At 44.9% G+C, this 19,325-nt stretch overlaps 1 protein-coding gene across 1 annotated transcript in view; it reads left to right on the top strand.

Annotated features, from left to right (window-relative positions):
• IL12RB2 (interleukin 12 receptor subunit beta 2) overlaps positions 1-19,325 on the top strand; it is a 75,750-nt gene that overhangs the window by 46,446 nt on the left and 9,979 nt on the right. Inside the window, exons 9-12 of the mRNA XM_008054428.1 lie at positions 6,846-7,046; positions 11,356-11,454; positions 11,545-11,703; positions 16,812-16,949. Of these exons, the coding sequence (XP_008052619.1) occupies positions 6,846-7,046; positions 11,356-11,454; positions 11,545-11,703; positions 16,812-16,949 (597 nt within the window). The remainder of the gene's footprint in view (positions 1-6,845; positions 7,047-11,355; positions 11,455-11,544; positions 11,704-16,811; positions 16,950-19,325) is intronic.

Below are 19,325 nucleotides of genomic sequence, written 5' to 3'. Positions count from 1 at the left end.
TCGGAAGGCTGAGGCGGAAGGATCGCCGGAGCCCAGCAGGTCGAGGCTGCGGTGGCCAGGAGTGGCCACTGCACTCCAGTCTGGGTGACCGAGTGAGACTCCAACTCAAATAAATAAATAAATAAGTAATGAGAGATGAATAAGGTAATAGAGTAAATTCAGAGAAATAAGATGTAGGAAATAATGCAGGCAGAGAGAGAAATTAATAAAATAAGCAATAGCAATAACATTTAAGATCCAATTAAAAATTTACTGTTAAAGCCTAAAGCTCATTTGGTGAGAAACTTAATAAAATGACAAACTTTGATCAGACCAACAGAGAATAAAAGAGAAAAACACAAATACCACACCAAGCAAAACAAGGAAGAAGGAATATTTTCCCCAGTAATCTTTAAAACCTAAATAAAGTAGATAAGCTTATGGCAAAAAAAAAAGTATGAGTAAAATGCTAAAATTGGCCCAAGAAGAAATATTTTTAAAACCTAGCCAAAGTAATAACAACTAAAGAATTTGAAATAAGAGGCAAAAACTTATTTACACTCACTCTGCCCTCCAAAAAAGCCCTCCCCAAAAGTGTCACAATAGGACTCTGGAAAAAAAAAAAACAGATAACTCTATGCTATTCAAATTGGTACCAAAAAATGGGAAATAAGAAAAGCTGTCTAACCTATTTTATGGGGCTAATTTAACTTTGATATTAAAATAGATAAAAACAGGACAGAAAAGTTATTGGCCAAATCACTATGAACATTGACACACAGCCTGAATGGGTTTAATAGGAGACTTGAATCCAATACTGTATTAAAAATTAGTGCAGATACCTCTGTTGCTAGCCTAGCACGTAGGACACTTGGAAGTCATCACTCTGTCCATTCTGTCCTAGTAACAAGTAAAAAACTGAACAAACTGAAAAGTCAGTCCTTCTTCTTTGACTCATCAGGGCAAGCTACTTCCCCCCAAATTGAAGAGACAGACAGGCAGATACAGAGAATCACAACTTGCCAGAGCAGAAACCCCCAAGCTGAAACCTCCATGGGAACCAGTGCTGAGGTCGGAAAACCTGAACTGTGACTCAGAAATTGCTGGAGGCTCAGAGTGGACGAATCTAGGGTTAAACCCTCCTCTGGGGCCCAGCCATAGGGAGTCCTCGCACTTTTGTGAGCTTTACCTCAAGGGGCTCAAACAGGTTCTCACAGTGAATGTCAGAGAAAAAATCCCCTCGTGCTCTCAATAATGGGAAGGATGTAGGAGCCGTTTTTTAAGTACACCAGAGCATTCTGTTCTTAACAAGTCCTGTCCTCAAGAAAAACTATTTTACCAGAGCCTAAACTACTGGAGTCTTTCAGAGTCTAACTGGCCTGATGAGAGGGGAATACCCAGCCCCAGGCTGCTCTGGCTTTCCATGTGGGGGGAAGGAAATACCCAGCCCCAAGGCCCTCTAGCCTTCTATGTGGGAGAAGAGAAATACCCAGCTCTCCCCACTGTAGCCATCCTGTCTCACTTCTAAATAACAAATGGATCAAAGACTAAATCTCAAGTTAAATTTAAAAATACTTTAAGCTAGATGAAAAATTTTTAATGGTATTAAAATTTATGAAACATAGCAAAAGCAGCACTTAGAGGAAAATTTATAGCATCGAATACATATATTAGAAAAGAAAAAAGATGCAAAATCAATAATCTAAGCTTCCACCTTAGGAAACTAAAGAAAGAAGATCAAATTAAATTCCAAGTAAGCAGGAAAAAGGGAATAATAAAAATTAGAGCAGAAATCAATGAAATTCAAAACTGGAATAAAGACATAAAATCGACAAAATAAAAAACTGTTTATTTGAAAAGATAAATACAATTGATAAATCTCCAGCCAGGTTAACTGAAAAAAAGAGGGAGAAAGAAGAAGAAAATTACTAATAACATAAATAAAAATAGGCTATTTCTATTAATCCCACGAACATCAAAAGGATAATACATGAATCCTACGAACATCTCTGTGTCCATAAATTTGATAATCTAAATGAAATGGACCAATTCCTTGAAAGATACAACCTGCCAAAACTAATTCACGAAGAAATAGACAGTATAAATAGGCCTATATATACTAAAGAAATTGAATCAGTACTTAATAACTTTCCAAAACAGAAAGAACCAGCCCCAGGTGTGTTCACTGATTAATTCTTCCAAATATATAAGGAAAAAAGTATACTAACTCTCTACAATATTTTCCAGAAGATGGAAGCAGAGACAATACTTCTAACTCACTCTTTAGGGCAGCATTACCCAAATACTAAAACCAAACAAAGACATTACAAAAACAAGCAAAAAACACCCAAAACTATAGACCAATATCTTTCATGAGCATAAATGCAAAAATCCTCAACAAAATATTAGCAAATATTAATAAATCAGGCCAGGACTATAATCCCAGCACTTTGGGAGGCAGAGGCGAGAGGACTGCCTGAGTCCAGAAGTTCAAGACCAGCCTGGGCAACTTGGCAAGACTTCATCTATACAATACAGTTAAAAAGTAGCCAGACATAGTGGCACATGCCTGCAGTTCCAGCCACTTAGAAGGCTGAGGTGGAAGGATCTCCTGAGCCTAGTAGGTCGAGGCTGTAGTGGCCGTGAATGTACCACTGCACTCTAGTGAAGGTGACAGAGTGAGACACCAACTCAAAAAAAAAAAAATGTGTGTGTGTCTGTGTGTGTGTGTGTGTGTAAATCAAATCCAACAATGTATAAAAATAATTCTATACCATGACTAAGTGGGATTTATCCCAGGTATGCAAGGCTGGTTCGGCATTCAAAACTCAATTAATATAATTCAGCATGTCAACGGGCTAAAGAAGAAAATCGCATGGTCATATCCATAGAGGCAGTAAAGGCATTGAAAAATCCAGCACCCATTTATGACAAAAACTCGAAGTAAACCAGAAATAGAGGGCAATTCAACAACTCAATAAAGAACATCTACAAAAAATATATATACAGCTGACATCATGTTTAACTGGAGGTTTTCACATTAAGATCAAGAAAAAAGCAAAGATGTCCCCTCTCACTACTGTATTGGGAAATAATAAATAGATCGATGAAACAGAACAATTAACCCAGAAGAAGGCCCACATAATTATATTCAAGTGCTCTTTACAAAGGAGCAGAGATGGTCTTTTCAGCAAGTGGTGCTAGAACAAGTGACATCCATATGCCAAAAAAATGGATCTAGACACAGACCTTAGCTCTTCACGAAAATCAGCTCCAAGTGTATCATGCACCCAACTATAAAGTGAAAAACGAAGATAACGTAGGAGGAAACGTAGGTGACCTTGGGCATGGCAATGCCTTTTTAGACACAACACCAAAGTCACGACCCATGCAAGAAAGAATTGATACGCTGAACGTGAACTTCATAACACTAAAAACTTCTCCGTGAAAGGCGCTGTCAAGAGGATGAGAAGACAATCATAAGCTAAAGAAAATATTTGAAAAAGACATACTAGATGAAGGATGGTTATCCAAAATATACAAAGAACACTCAAAACTTAACCTTAAGAAAACAAGCAACCAATTGGAAGTGAGCAAAAGATGTGATTGATGCCTCACCAAAGACGACGGCAAATAAAAATGTGAAGTGGTGATCAATGTCATAAACTGCTACACAACTGCAAATCGAAGCAGTGATGAGATACTAGTACACACTTATTAGAATGAAGGACGTCTATAACACTAACAACATAAGATGCCGGCAAGGACTTAGGGCAGCAAGAACTCACTGGCTGCTGATGGACATGCAGGATGGTGCAGCCACTTGGAGAGCAGTTGGGCAGTTCTTACAAAACTAAACACACTCTTACCATAGGACCCAGCAAGAGCACTCCCTGGTATTTAACCGAAGGAGTTCAGAACTCATGTCCACACAAAAACCTGCCCATGAATGTGTAAGCAGTTTTATTGAGAATTGCCAAAACTTTGAAAAAAAAAAACACAAGATATCACTCAGGGGGTGAATAGATAAATAAGTGGTGGTGCTTCTAGATCATTCAGTAGCCTTCAGTGATGAAAAGAAATGAGCTCTCAGGCCATGAAAAGATACGGAGGAACCTAAATGTGTGTTACTACGTGAAAGAAGCCCGTCTGACAAGGTTATATGCTGCATGATTCTAACGACAAGACATTCTGGAAAAGGCAAGACTGTGCAGAAAGTAAAAGATGGCATGGTTGCCAAGGGTCAGGGGAAGGGAGGGATGAGTACACAGCGCACAGAAGATCTTCAGAGCAATGAAGCCACTCCGTATGATGCTGTGATGGCAGGCACCTGTCATGACACATTTTCAAAACCCTCGAATATACAACACCAAGAATGGACCCTCATGTAAGCTGTGGACTTCAGGTGACAAGGATGAGTCAGTGTAGGCTCACTGGTTGTGATAAACATCCCACTGTACTCTGGTACAGGATTTTGCTACTGGGGGAGGCTGTACAGATGTGGGGGTGGAGGGATATGGAATGTCTTTGTACCTTCCCCTCAATTTTGTTGTGAACCTAAAACTGCTTCTAAAAAATAGTCTACTTAAAAAAATCTCAGCCAAAAAAGAAAACTACAGAATGATCAAGTAGGGCTGATCCCAGTAACACAAAGATGGGTCAACATCAGAACAATGTCTCCAGATAATTCATCACATTAAAACTGAAAGAGCAAGAAAGGGATATGCTCTTACCAGATGTAGAAAAATATATTCAGCTAAAAAAGTCTGTAGTAAATAAACAGTATTCCATGAAAAATACTCTTTGAGATCTATGAGTAAATGAGTAAAAGAAAACTTTTTAGCTTTTGAAAGACTTTCTACCAAAGGCATGCAACATACATCATCTTAATAAAGAGATACAGACTCTTTAATCTGTTTAAAATTAGCAATACGATAGAAACAAAAAAAGGAAATAAGAAATTTAATTTAAAAATTGGAAGAAGATTTTTACTGTGTTGCTAATAAGATTATTTACAGGGAACATTCGGCAAGACCAGTAGACAAATTATTAGAGCTAATTAGAGAGTTTAGTAAGTTTGCCACATAAGATAATACACATAGTCAAAAAAAAAAACAAAACAGTGAAAAATAAGGTGCCATTTAAGTAGCAAACTAAAAGTATAACATGTCTAGGAATTAACCTAACAAAGAACACATGGAAACTTTAAGGATAAATTTGTAAAACTCCATTGGAAGATATAAAAGAAAATCTGAATAATTTCCATGAAATAGCATATTTATGAATGAGATAATTTAACATTGTAACAGTATCAATTCTCTCTACATTTTATTTAGTTCCAATAGAAATATCAGCTGGAATATTGGGGGACTCTGACAAACTGAGTCTACAAACTATATGGAAGAATAAAGTTTTCATGAGTATTTAAGATCATTTTGAAAAAAGAAGAGCAAAAAGAAGGGGACTTTGCCAACCAAATGGTCAGACACTACAAAGCCTAGTAACGTGAAGAGTGTTTTCTGATAAAGAGGTCAACCCAGACACAGACCCATGAATATATGAACTTGGCGTATGGGCCGGATGGGGGTTGCCAGATATGATGAGATTTGGAAAAATGGACTTACTAGGTGGAAAAAATAGTAAGGTTTAATCCCTTAAAAAAAAAAAACCAAAAAACAAAAACTCTTAGCTGGATTTGGACTAAAAACCTAAATGTGAAAGATAAAGCTAAAAGCAGTTAGAGAAAATGCAGCTGGAAGGATTTCATAATCACACCTAAAATGCACAAACCATGGGTAAATGCACCAATAACAAAGTAGCTATAGTTGTGTGCAAACACATCATAAAGTTATCAGAGAGCTGACAGATTGGGCTAGGAGAGTGTTGAAAACCCGTGACTAATGCCGAGGATGTAAAAGCTTTTCCTGCAAATCAGAGAGAAGACAAGAAACTCAACAGAAAAAAAATAATTAAAATAGACAAATAGGCAGGGGAAAGTGAAAGAGCTAGTAACATGTGAAAAGAAACTCAGTCTCAGAAGAAATCAGAAAAATGAAAATAAAACCACAATGACATACCACGTCACACTCACCAGACTGACAAAAATTAGAAAGTCAGAAAATACCAAGTGTTGGTAGAGAAATGACAACCCTCATGCTTTTCTTGTTGGAGTGTCAACTGGCTATTTTGGAGAATAATCTGCAGTAGTTAGAGAGACCATGTGAACTGACTCTATAATCAAGCACTCCTGTGTCCACATACCCAGAAACACTCTTTCACAAGCTCACAAGAGTACGTGCATGAGAGCATTCATTGCAGCCTTGTTTGTGTTTGCTCCCGCTTGCCACTAGAACATTGGAGAAGAAAAGCTTTAGGTCACAGACCAAAGGAGTGAGGTGGATTTACAGAGAGCAGCAGGACGGGTGTATCCCAGAAACACAATGTCAAGTGAAAAAAAAAATAGGAAAAGCAAGCGATTTATCTCCCAGTGCTTTTCATGAAAATTCAACACACAAGCATAAAGCGACACTAAATGTCAAGGATAAATATATGTCTAAATAAATATACGGAAGATGAATTAGAAGGATGTGTATTATATTCAGGGGAGCGGGCGCCTTTGGGGCTGGAAAGAGGAATGGAAGGTGAGGGGGAAATGATTCGATAACTAACACCTCGCAGGATCTTTGCACAAGCTGACGCTGCTAGTTTCTCAGGAACTGAGACGTAGGCTGAACTTAAATCTGTGACTCTAAAGTCCTAAAAAAGACATCCGCTTCTTCCTAAAACATTGCTGGGATGAGTTGTTGTTTTTTAAAAATCTTTATCTCGGCTCTTGTTTGATGTCCCTCCTGGTTTTCCCTATACAGGGTGGCTGGCCCCTCGCCAGGTCTCTGCAGACTCCAACGGTGAGGACAGCATTGTGGTGACGTGGTGGCCTCCCGAGAACGCCTCCTCTGCTGTTCAGGAATACGTGGTGGAATGGAAGGAGCTTGGTCCAGGGGGCAGCTCACAGGCCCGTCCAAATTGGCTGCGGAGTCCCCCCAGCAATGTGTCTGCTCTGATTTCAGGTACCTAATCCTTCACTAAGTCCACCTTTGTTTGGTGAAATGGCAGACAAGAGCCCAGAGCCCCGCTGCATGGGGAGAGGGACAGTGATGGCCTGGGGTCCACCCAGTCAGCACCTCAGAATACACCACTTCTTGGCAGCCATAGAAGCCAAGTGGTTGACTAAAAATTCTAGTATTCTGGAAACTCCATGTCCCTAGTATAGTGCCAGACAATGGATAATGGAGCCAAGCAGGAATGGCTGAGAGCTAGGCCAGCCGGTCAGTGTGCTAGGCACCTTTATCTTTGGGAATTCATTTGTCTCTTAAGACAGGCATGCGTGGTAAGTGGCATTGTGTCCAATTTACAGATGAAGAAACCCGGAGATCCTGCATTCCCAATTCTGAGACTTATTAAATGTAGAATAATACATCCAGAATGAGCTATAACCACTGGTGTCTCTGACCCTCAGCTTCCTATTCTGTCAATGGTTGGAATCAAGGGATTCAAATCGAGTGAGAGAATGCATCTGAAAATATACCAAAGCAATGGGACAGAACTTAATGTCATTCTGAGCGTAAGTTAGACAGCTGGGTGTGAGTCTTGGCTCTCTTTGGGTGATCCAGGGCAAATTGCTGAGCTTCTCTCTGTTTAGTTTTCTCATCTGAAAAATGAGGACAATAATATTACCTACCTCATTGGGCTAGTGTGAGGACCGACTGAATTACTATATAGAAAACATTTTGAGAAGCGCTCTGTAGTCTAGCGATCGTCATTATTATTATATGTGACAGAGGTTCTCCAGTTCTACTCCTGTAAGATTTCCATTCTATCATGACAATCATTACATGCATCGAAGATCTACCACCCCTGCTCAAGGTGACACGATGTATACAAATGAGATCAAGAGTGCACCGGGGCCTGAGTCCTTAGCTAACTGTGCGCCTACTTCAGAGTCTGACTGCTCTGACCTCTGGCAGGTTGAGTTGTAGGACCCTTGAAGAGAGTGCTGCCTCAGCAAGCCGACGGCATCCAGAGGGAGCAGAGCAAGTCAAAGGGAGTCTGGAACTTTTACTCTGGAAACCATTTAGCCCAGAGAAGAGAATTCTAGATGGGGGGTGAGGGGTGGCCTGAGGGTTGTTGCTGGTTTTGATGCGTCCACGCGAAAGAGGACGTTTCCTTTGTTTTCTGGATAGAAGAACTAAGGCCTTGCATGGAAATGTTAAAAAGGCAGATGTTAGCTCAATTTTGAGAAAGAACTTTCCTACCTTTGATGGTCTCTAACAGAACACACATTACTTCTCAGGGCAGCAGGTATTTTGTCCCTGGAGTATTTGCCCTAGAATTAGCTTTCTTTCCGAACTGATATGCCTATTAAATTGGATGAAATAGTGAATAGAAAAGGCCATTTACCAAACTTTAAATGGCTATGAAATTGTAAACATTATAATAAACATTATTATAAGCTGTATCAAGACTTACCCCTTGGGGATAGTTTGAACTATAGGGCCTCTATAGTTCCTTCCTTTTAGAAATTCTATGATTCTATACAAATCCCATAAAATAGATGGCAAGAAAGAATGTTTTCCATAGTTAGTAAAATAAATGTTTTTAAGCACTTCAGAAATAGTTATTTGAATAAAATCAACATACTCGTGAGTATAATTAAAATTGTTCTCCTGCTGGAAATCCTTGGCTAGCTATTCCTTAATGGGGATTTTTGTTTTTGAGTCAGGGTTCTCACTGTCACTCATGCTGGAGTGCAGTGGCACCACCACAGCTCACCATAGCCTCAGCCTCCTGAGCTCAGGCAATCCTTCCGCCTCAGACTCCCAAGTCACTGGGACTACAGACATGCACCATCATGCCCATCTAATTTTTTTTTTTATAGAGACAAGCTCTTGCTATGTGGCCTGGGCTGGTCTTGAACTCCTGGGATCAAGCAGTCCTCGTGCCTTGTCCTCCCAAAGTGCTGGGATTATGGGTGTGAGCCATCGTGCCTCGCCTATTAGTTCATGTCGATGTTACAGCCTGGAAATAAACATTTAAAAATGAAGGAATTCATGCTTATCATGAATTCAAAATGACCCTCTACAGTTAGTAAGATCACTCATTGCCATAGGATTTCACTAGCCTTTTCCCAGCACCCGGAGTGGGCAAAGTTGGGGGTTCTGGCATGGGCCAGAATCCAGCCTGGTTCCTGGATTACAGGTTGGTGGGGGCCCAGGCTCGAGACCATCAGTCCTGTCCTATCTGGGTGAAGACGCTTCTGACCACATACAGCCACACCTTTTACAAATGCATGACATCGTGATGCCTAGGAAAGCTTCCCCAGACCTGGACTGTCAGGCCCCTCTTCTGTCTGCTGCATCTTACTACCTCTAGGATTATTCCTCATTAATGATCACTGAACGTGTGCCTTCTCCCACACTTAGAGTTGAAATGAGCTTTCTGCAGAAAAACCAGCTAAGACCCGGTTGGTAAACATGGAGGTGGGGATTTTGCCCAAGGGGCCAAGTGCGTATGCACAGGTGGGAGTGGTGGAAATGAGTCTGGAAATGGGCCAGACTCCAGAGGGGAAGTGAGTGTCTTAAGAGGGTGGGCTTCACCCACCGAAGATGATGGGTGGGGTGCAGACATTACTCGGAAGCGTTCAGATAAGAATCGGAACCCTGGAACCTACAGCCAGAAAGCCAGAACCTCTAGCATGCCAGGAGGGCTCGGTGGAAGGGAGACGTTGCCGCATTATGGGGCCTTGTTGCCTTCCCTCCTCCACTGAGGCGGGCTGTTCCCAAGGAGAAACCCACAGCTTCTGAGGCAGAGTCCCTAAGGCCTCCGCCCTGAGCTCACAGTGGCATGGCAAGATGCAGTGGAACTGTGGGCCCGGTGAGCTCATCTGGAACTCCCATGATCCCCACCGCGCCTGGGGGCCCTTCCATGACTGGGACAGGATAGCCAGGAGCCGAAACCTACACATCGCCCCTCCCAGGGAAATAGGATTCCATGTTCCGTGCTGCCCTTTTGGCTTCTCGGTCTTGATGCCACCCGTGAGGAGTCTTGGGATTCCGGGATAAGCTGACCGTGTCCTTTCCTCCATGAACTTGGCTCATGCACTTGAACTGGAATTCACCCACGGCATGTGTTCTGGTCTCGTCATGGTCTTTTCTGACAGTGCTAGCTGCCCGACTGAGCTGTATGTGCAACCTGCTTGCTAGAATACTTACGGGGCGATGTATTTTCATATAAAACATACACAACACATTAAATTATTCTGTGATGAAAAATTCTTCTTCCTGAAAAAAAGTTAAGCCCCAATCAACTGTCAGGTAGCCTAGCTACCTACCAGCAGGGCATTAAGCAATGTTGGAGGGAGTCCTTACTTTGGCCACTTGATGCTCTAGTTACCTAGTAAGAGTTATCTCTCTTTTAAAAAAAAAATCTATTTGGAATATAAAGATAGATCATGAGCAGCATCTATGAGAGTGGCCTTTTCTGCACAGGCAGTCGAAATCTGAGACTTATGGAAATAAGGGGTTTGGACAGGGAAAAGGGACTTGCTGAGCTTCATGACCGACAGAAAACTGCATGTGGCACTTTAAAAGCCAGGAAGGAGCCTTCACATTCCCAGAAGACTTCTAAATCTTGCAGGCAGAAGCAACTGAGAACTAACTGGAACATGGGTGGTGGGTGGGAGGGGGAGGAGCAAGGGGTTGGGTTGCATGGAGTGCCCTGGCTAGTCGTGCCACAAGGTGTCATCTGCTCATCAAATCCAGATAAGCACTGTGGAATCAGAAAAGCTCAGGTTCTATGCCTGCAGAAGTCCAGCCTCACTCTCTTGTCAGTAGCAAATGATTGATTTGTAGAAGTCAAAGTTATTTTCTTGGAGGGCAAGATTTTTTTTACATTTGTTTCCAAAAGCAGTCTATGCATGTGTTTGTATGGTTATATTTCAATCCTTGTTGGAACTTGACTAGCTTTTGTTTCCTTAATCACAATGACCCTGTTTGTTTCTACAGAAAAAGCTCAGGTTGGTTGGTTGGTTGATAGGTTGGTTGGTTGGTTGGTTGGCTGGTTGGTTGGTTGGTTGATCTTATACCTGGAAGTCGGGAGCAGGGACTTCCAGAAGCCGGCATCATGGCAAATAGAATGCTGAGAATGTGTGACATAGGCCATTTCTTTACCCTCAGTCTAGACTGTGCTTGAACCGCCTTTGAACTAAGCACAGGCTAGAAACACCTTGAGTGTGTGCGTATCAGATATTAAAATGGCTTCCTTTGGGGACTCACTCCCCACTGACAGCATGTCTGTTGTAAAACTCCCTTTTTCTTACAGAGAACATACAGCCTTATATCTGTTACGAAATCCACGTGTATGCACTGTCAGGGGACCAAGGAGGCTGCAGCTCTGTTCTGGGTGACTCCAAGCACAAACGTGAGTCTTGGGACCTTCTGGCAAATGTTGCTTTTGTTGAACGATTTGGACTTGGAGGGTGACAGAAGCCTGTTGTGTCCTCCTTGACAGCACCACAGAGGGGCCCCCACATTCATGCCATCACCGAGGAAGAGGGGAGTGCCTTCATTTCGTGGAACGGCGTTCCAGCCCAGGAGCAGGTGGGCTGTATCCTCCATTACCGGATATACTGGAAGGAGCGGACCTCCAGCTCTCAGCCGCGGCTCCGTGGTATGTGTGAGAACCAAACGCATGGCGCCTTCTTGTTTGAGCGTCAGGAAAACACAAGCAGGTGCGTGTAGCATGTCTACACACAATGCTAGCACCATGCACGTAGTAAGTGCTCAGTGAGTGCTTGTGAAGTCAACTGAATGAAGAAATAGAAAAGTCAACTAAACACACACACACATTCACCCACACACAGTTACTGAATCTGTGTCACATGCCAAGCAAATGGCTCAGAATCCAGAAACAAACCACACGGGCAAGCTCTCGGGTCTTGCTTATAGGGAGAGACAGCATCTCAGGAGGCAGCAAGGGCCCTTCAGTACTGTACAGACCCTTGCGTTCTCAAGAAATGCCCTTGGAGAGCTTTGAAATTCCCACATTTGCAATTACTATCATAGCATACTATCTTCTCCTTAAAGTGGATACAGTTTAGGTAACCCTTCATGACCCATAATTACTCTACGACTATAAAACTAAGGCAGTTAAGAACAGCCTGGGCAATTTGGTGAGACCTCGTCTCTACAACAAATCAAAAAATTAGCCGGGCGTGGTAGCATGCGCCTGTAGTTCCTTGGAAGGCTGGTGGAAAGATCGCGGTGAGCGTGCCACTGCCCCCCAGCCTGGGCGACGAAGTGAGACTTGGACCCCCCCAAAAACCTAAACCAAAGCAGTTAAAATCAACCCTGGCTGAAGCGCAGTCCCAGTGCCTGGATGGAGCGCCCCTTCACGCGGCAGGTCCACGTCACTGGCTAGACCCGTTCGCATCTTTGGCTTCTTCAGGCCTTCTCTTTAACTCGGCTTGGCCTTCTCTTTATTTTGTAAGCAGCTGGCTTGCTTTCAGGAACATTTATTATAAAGAAGGAACGTTTTTCTTCTTTTACAAGAGTTATGAGGTTCAAGAAAATGGAGCAAAGTCACCGCGAGATGTAGCTGCCAGAGAGCTGCCCACGGGGTGGGGATGCTTACCAGGGCAACCTTGGGATTGGCCTTCTCTCCCCACCTTAGCAGATCCACAGTAGGGCTCAAAAAGCCAGTTAAATTTTATTCTATGAATAACACTTGCACACAGTCAAAACACTCACGTAGTCCATAAAGGCATACAATGAAAAGTCTCCCTTTCTTCATACTTAGGCTGTTAGCCTCCCTGTGTGTTCTTCCAGAAAAATAATTTCATGCAAATACAAGAATGTACTGGGGATCCTTTTGCCCTTCTGAGCTGCATCCGTCCTTCCTCTCGGTCATACTCCCTGCAGACCGCTCACCCTAGCCCGTATGATGCTGCCCCATCTACTTTTCATCAGCCCCACCATCTCCATCATGAGGCCTCACGGGCATTCGTTAACTGACCCACCCCTCATGCTGAGCAGAACGGCTCCCCTCTGGGCCTGCCAGGGTAAGGCAGTTCTGAGCTGCGAGGCGCACCAAGAGTTAGGGAACCCACCGACCTCTTTTGCACCCTCTGAAACCCTTTGTGTGAAATGTTCCTCCCAGTGGCTCTCATTTGGCAGAGTTCAAATCAAGACGCCTGCTTGCAGCCACAAAGGTTAGCATACGTGGTCACTGGGTTCTTGAAGCCGTTCTTGTGGATGCTGGAGAAAACACCTTCCTTGTGGTTCCTGAAAGCTGACGCCTCTAAAGCCTAGGGAGGGGATTTTGAAATAAGGTACAAGGGGAAGGAAGGTGCAGATTCACAGCCCTGTTTTAGGCCAGTTTAGATCAAATTCCACTTAATTCCATAAGCGTCTATCAGAACGCTTCAACAAGTTCACAGTCTACGGAGGGAGACAGAAGAGTGCCCAAAAGGGACGTCACTGCCAGAGACTGACAGCCACCTAATGCACCTGCAACCAGGAATCATTGGGGAATTCCCAAGGGCACTTTCCAGAGAGTGGGAGGAGCGGCAGGGGGACCTCAGAGGAGAAAGCCACCAGGAGAGAAAGGCATCCCGATGGCGACGCAGGATGGTCTCGGTCTCGGAGCGGGAAGGGCCGCTCTTGCTGGTGTAGGGCACCGCTGGCTAAGCAGCAGTCCTGAGGGCACACGCAGAGTGTGGCAGGAGAAGCCGCAGCGGGCGCTGAGCCCTGCCTCGGCAGGAGAGGGGAGCTTTGAGCCAGGGCATCTGCAGTTTAGCGAGTCCCAAGGCGGTTTGGTGCTCGGCCACTCGAGGTTGTTGAGATTGCCGTGTGCACCAGCGGACCCACAGCCAGCACGCTTCTCTTCCGGAGGACACACTATACCTCGCCACTACACAACTGTCTTTGACAACCGATTCTAAACCTCATGAAGGCAGAAGCCACGGCAATTTTCTTTTAGTTTTTAATTTTAAAGATGGAGGGTACAATTCAGGGTTAGGTATACAAATGTTCATGATGCAGGTGCCCTTGATAAGCCACGGCAATTTACTCACCACTGTCTCCTCGTACCTAGGATAACCCAGACGCATAGTAGGGGCTTAATAAAAACAAGTGGCAGAATACTGCCCGCCCCTCCGTTAACCACAATACAGACTGTTAGATAAAGGCTCATTTCCAGCGGCAACGCAGCAGGCACCACATGACCTTCCTGCCCACAGCCTTTCAGATGACTGGCAGCTGTCACATCTTCCCAAGCTGGTGCCTCTGTCACCTAACCACCTGGATCTAAAGTTCCACACTGGCCAGGCCAGTAATCCTAGCATTTTGGGAGGCCGAGGTGAGAGGATTGCCTGAGCCCACGAGTTCAAGATCAGCCTGGGCAACTTGGCAAGACCTCGTCTCTACCGTAAATCAAAAAAATTACCTGGGCATGGTGACGTATGCCTGCAGTTCCAGCTCCTTGGAAGGCTGAAATGGAAAGGATTGCCTGAGCTCAGCAGGTCGAGGCTGCGGTGGCCTGGAGCGTGCCACGGCACTCCAGCCTGGGCAACAGAGTGAGACTCCAATCCTAAATAAATAAATAAATAAACTAAAATAAAGTTCCACACTGGTCAAGGACTGAATGGCTCCTTGATCTCTGCCACCGAGCACAGCCCAGAGGCAGCAGGACCAGTATTTCCTGTCCGACTTCTTGACTTCTTTCTCCTATTACACAACTCAGCCTATTTTGCCAGCCAAACTGCTGACACCATCATCCTCTTCACTGATTCCCCATAAAGCCTCTATTTTTGTTCTGCAAATCTGTGTGTGTATGCTGCCTTGGCCCCGCAATCCACATGAGTCCCTTCCCCTCTGTTGCGATGTCTCATTTCACGCCCAGGGTTAAGGATGCCCTCACTCAGTCGGACGGTTGATTCCCTGATGCTCGCTGATGCTTTGCTGCAGCAAAATGAGCAGAAGGTCTCTCTAGAATGGACGTTTTAATCCCCTGCCCTAGGAATAGGGAAAGGGCTTTTTGAGCTCACAGAGCTTAAGTCTGCGCAAGCAATTTCACCAGGCTAGAGTAGACTTGGAATTTTCCACAGGGACTTTTCTCAACAGGATGTAAAATATAGAAATTGTTCTGATCATCACAGCTGTTAAGTATCGGCACAGGCCTCAAGCGTTTGGGTGGAGTGGAGGTCACATGCCAGGGCTAGCTCTTGATGACTACCCATGGTGCGCAGGGATGGGATGATGTCGAGGTTTCTCTTCCTCCTGAATGGTGGGCCCTTTTGGGGCAGCTCTTGTGCCTCTGTATCGCCAGTGCTTTATCCAGTGCAGGGCTCGATAAACTCTCATGACGGCTGCAATAAACTCAGCATGCAGGATGTCATCTGACGTGCCCTGGGTTCGGGAGTCGGTGTGTGCTGAGGAGATGCAAGGCGCTGAGTTCTGGTTTCTCTCGGGTCCTCAGCACAGGCTGGTGTCTCCACGAGCCGGTAGGCTGCTTCAGCCCAAGTGCCGGCCTTGCCTTTTTTTTATTATAAAGATGTGGGGTACAATTCAGGGCTAGGTATACAAACGTTGATTATGCAGACACCCTTGTTGATGAAGTATGTCCCTCCCTCCCCTGGCAGTTTCCCTCAACTGCCACTCTCATTTCAACCCCCTCCCTCCTGGCGTTGACTTTAAAACAGTCCTTCCCAGCCCTTGGTCCCTCCAAGACCCACACCAGCAAGTCGCTGGAGGAGAAGAGAGCCTTCGGTGAGACAACTGGCATTTGCGTTTCTTGGAGGGGAAGCCCAGCAGCCTTGCATTGCTCAAAACACGAAGTCTTCCCTGCAGAGAAAACTGCAGGGGTGTCAGGGGCACAAGGAACTGGCACTCCAGGGCTCAACCTGCCAGATAACTCTAATCCAAGTACCACTGCTCTAGGTTTTTAAAGATTTTATGTCAAATTGCAGCAGATCATCATATTAAGCCCTGTGAGATCCATACTCAAAACCCACAAAAAGAAAAGTGTAAAATCACCATGTCAGCATGTCAAGGCAATGTCTGTGTCTCATTCACCGCTGAACTTAGCTTTCTTTAAAATTCCATTACCTTGAAAACAATTTGAACGTTCCATTTTCTCCTCAAAAATTCCCAAATATATCTGGCACGCGTCAGAAACATTATAGTTATAGGAAATAAAAGGAGTTACTACAGCCAAATAATTTCAAAACAAATGACAAAAGTTTCTTCAAAATATTGTACCACAGAAAAATATGTAATTTTTTTGATCGCTGTGGAATGAGCTTTCCATTAATGATAGTGTCTAGGGCCAATTAACTAAGGAATTAGAACCTATTTATTTATTTATGAGTCCTCACTCTGTTGCCCAGGCTGGAGTGCAGTGGCATGATCACAGCTCAACCCCTGGGCACAGGCAATCCTTCCACCTCAGTCTCCTGAGTAGCTAGGACTGACTACAGGCGCGTGTCACCATGCCCAGTTAAGGTTTTAATTGTTATTGTAGAGATGAGGTCTCGCCATGAGTTTGCCCAGGCTGGTCTCAAACTCTTGGGCTTGAGCAGTCCTCTCGCCTCGGCCTCCCAAAGTACTGTGATTGTAGGCATGAGCTACTCTGCTCAGCCAAGCACTATTTTGAAACAGCAAAGTGCTTTTTCCTTTCAAATTAAATGAAGCATTAAAAAGTAAAAATGAGTAAACGCCTGCATTCAGCCATTTCCTTTAATACGTGACTTTCTTCCTCTCTCTTTATCTTCCTTTCAGAAATTCCATTCAGAGTCTCTCAAAATTCACATACAATAAACAGCCTAAAGCCCGGAGTGACATATATCCTGTGGATGACAGCTCTGACAGCTGCTGGCGAAAGTTCCCGAGGAAATGAGAGGGAATTCAGTCTGCAAGGTAAGAGGCAACTTTACAGGCAGCAAGTCACCCAGGGTTCTTACGCAGGCATGCACGCCCACGACATTTGGCATAGAGACCATCAGATTTTCCTTAATTCACTAACAACTTTCTCACTGCCACATCTTTGGACTGCTATTCCCTCTAACTGGAGTGCCTTGGCATTCCACACTCTCCTTAGAGACAGTGTTTACTCATGTTCCAAAATCAGCAGAATTGCGTCTCCTCCAGGAAGCCTTCCCAAATGCACCTCCATATATATTCCCTCCCTAACGCACTACCTTTGACCCCTACTCAAATCTGAGCACAGCAGGCAGGGACTGATCTCTGTTTATCTCTGTCTTCAAGACCTAGCATGGTGCCCTGCACATAGTACTTGTTCACTAAATATCTCCCCCATGAATGATGAAAATCACATCAGCAATAACAATAGCAGTGATTGCGTATCAGGTTGTCTTATGCAACAGTCATTCCGTTAAGTGCTTTGCAACTATTTTAATTTGTTGGGCTTTCCTTTTGCGGGTGGCGACAAGGGCAGAAACAGTGCCATAAAAGCAGAGGTTCCCCCGCCTGGGGTGCGTAGCTTGTTAGGAACCAGGCCGCACTTCAGGAGGTGAGCGGGCGAAGCTTCGCCTGTATTTACAGCCGCTCCCCATGGCTGGCATGCCCGCCTGAGCTCCGTCTCCTGTCAGATCAGTGGCGGCATTCCATTCTCATAGGAGCGCGAACCCTATTGTGGACTGCACACGTGAGGGATCTAGGTTGCACACTCCTTATGAGAATCTAATGCCTGATGATCTGAGGTGGAGCTAAGGTGGTGATGCCAGTGCCGGGGAGTGGCTGCAAATACAGGTGAACATGAGCAGTTGAGGTTTGACTGCACAGAGACCATCATAATTCAACTGCTTGCAGACTCATATCAAAACCCTGCCAGCGAGTGGCCAGTGAGTTAATGGACTTCAATTGTACAGCTGCATCTGGTGGCTTAAGTCAGAATCTGATACTTATTTTAGCCCATTACCACTTCCATCCATGCCTCTTTTTTTAAATGGTGAGTTGTACAATTATTTCATTAGATATCACAGTGTAATAAGAGTCGAAATAAAGTGCACAATAAATGGTATGCACTGGAATCATCCTGAAACCATCCCACTACCCAAGTCCATGGAAAACTGTCTTCCACAAACTGGTCCCTGATGCCAAGAAGGTCAGAGACGGCTGCCATGAAGGCCTTGGGCCCAGAGCATGAGTGGAAGGGGAGGTGCCACCTGCCCCCCACCTCCAAGGCCACACTTGCACTACCACATGCACATCGTCGCACCCAATCATGCCGTCACCAAGTCCTGTTTGTGGTACTGTACATCTCAGCTGAAGAAGATGAAGAAACCTTGGAGGAACCGTCTGCTGTGGTGGGTGAAGAGCTCGAGCATCTGGCTGCCAGGATTTCCTCACGGCACCCACAACATGTATTGACAGTACCAGAAAGCCGAGCTCGGTGGCTCAGCCTGAAATTCTGCGCCTTTGGGAGGCTGAGGTGCGTGGAGTGCCTGAGCCCGTGGGTTCGAGACCCGCCTGGGCAATTTGGCGAGACCTCATCTCTACAATAAATCAAAAAAATTAGCCAGGCATGGTAGCGCGCGCCTGTAGTTCCGGCTACTTGGAAGGCGGAGGCAGAAGGATCGCCGGCGCCCAGCAGCTTGAGGCTGCGGTGGTCGGGAGCGGCCACTGCACTCCAGTCTGGGCAATATAGTGAGACTCCAACTCAAAAAAATAAAAGACAGTACCAGGCCAGACCACGTGGGCACTGCCACCCAGTGCTGTCAAGACATGGCACTGGCACCGAACCTAGGGCCACTCATCCGTATCATGGACATAGAGAAGATCGCAGCCAGCAAGTGCCGCTGGCGACAATCAGGCAGTTCCATGGCTCCTTGATCAAGTTCAAGGAGCTCCAGAACTCCGAGATCAAGTTCATGCCACCCCACCATCTTCTGCATCAGTACAAGCCATGCTTCACTACAAAGAAGTCCAACACCTTCTAGGTGCAGGCCCTCATCGACTCACAATAAACCCAAGAATGTCCGCATTGAAAAGAGACTGCTGAGGCTAATGTGACAAAGTACCACAAACTGAGTGGCTTAAATGACAGAAGTCTCCTGTCTCATTGTCCTAGAGGCTGGAAGTCCACGATCGAGGTGTTGGCAGGATTGGGGCCTTCTGAGGGCTGTGCGGGAGGGAGGTGGCTGTTCCGGCCTCTCTCCAGGCTCCTGGCAGTTTACAGGAATCATTGACGTCCTTGGCTTGTAGTTCTCTGCCTTCATCGGGCTTTCTTTGTGCAGCCATGAGTTCTCCTTTGTAGAAGGGCCAGTCATCTTG

This window comes from Carlito syrichta, unplaced genomic scaffold (assembly GCF_000164805.1).
Source record: "Carlito syrichta isolate Samal-C Ts95f unplaced genomic scaffold, Tarsius_syrichta-2.0.1 Scaffold78750, whole genome shotgun sequence".
Classification (NCBI taxonomy): domain Eukaryota; kingdom Metazoa; phylum Chordata; class Mammalia; order Primates; family Tarsiidae; genus Carlito; species Carlito syrichta.
This window is presented reverse-complemented; position numbering and strand designations above follow the sequence as displayed.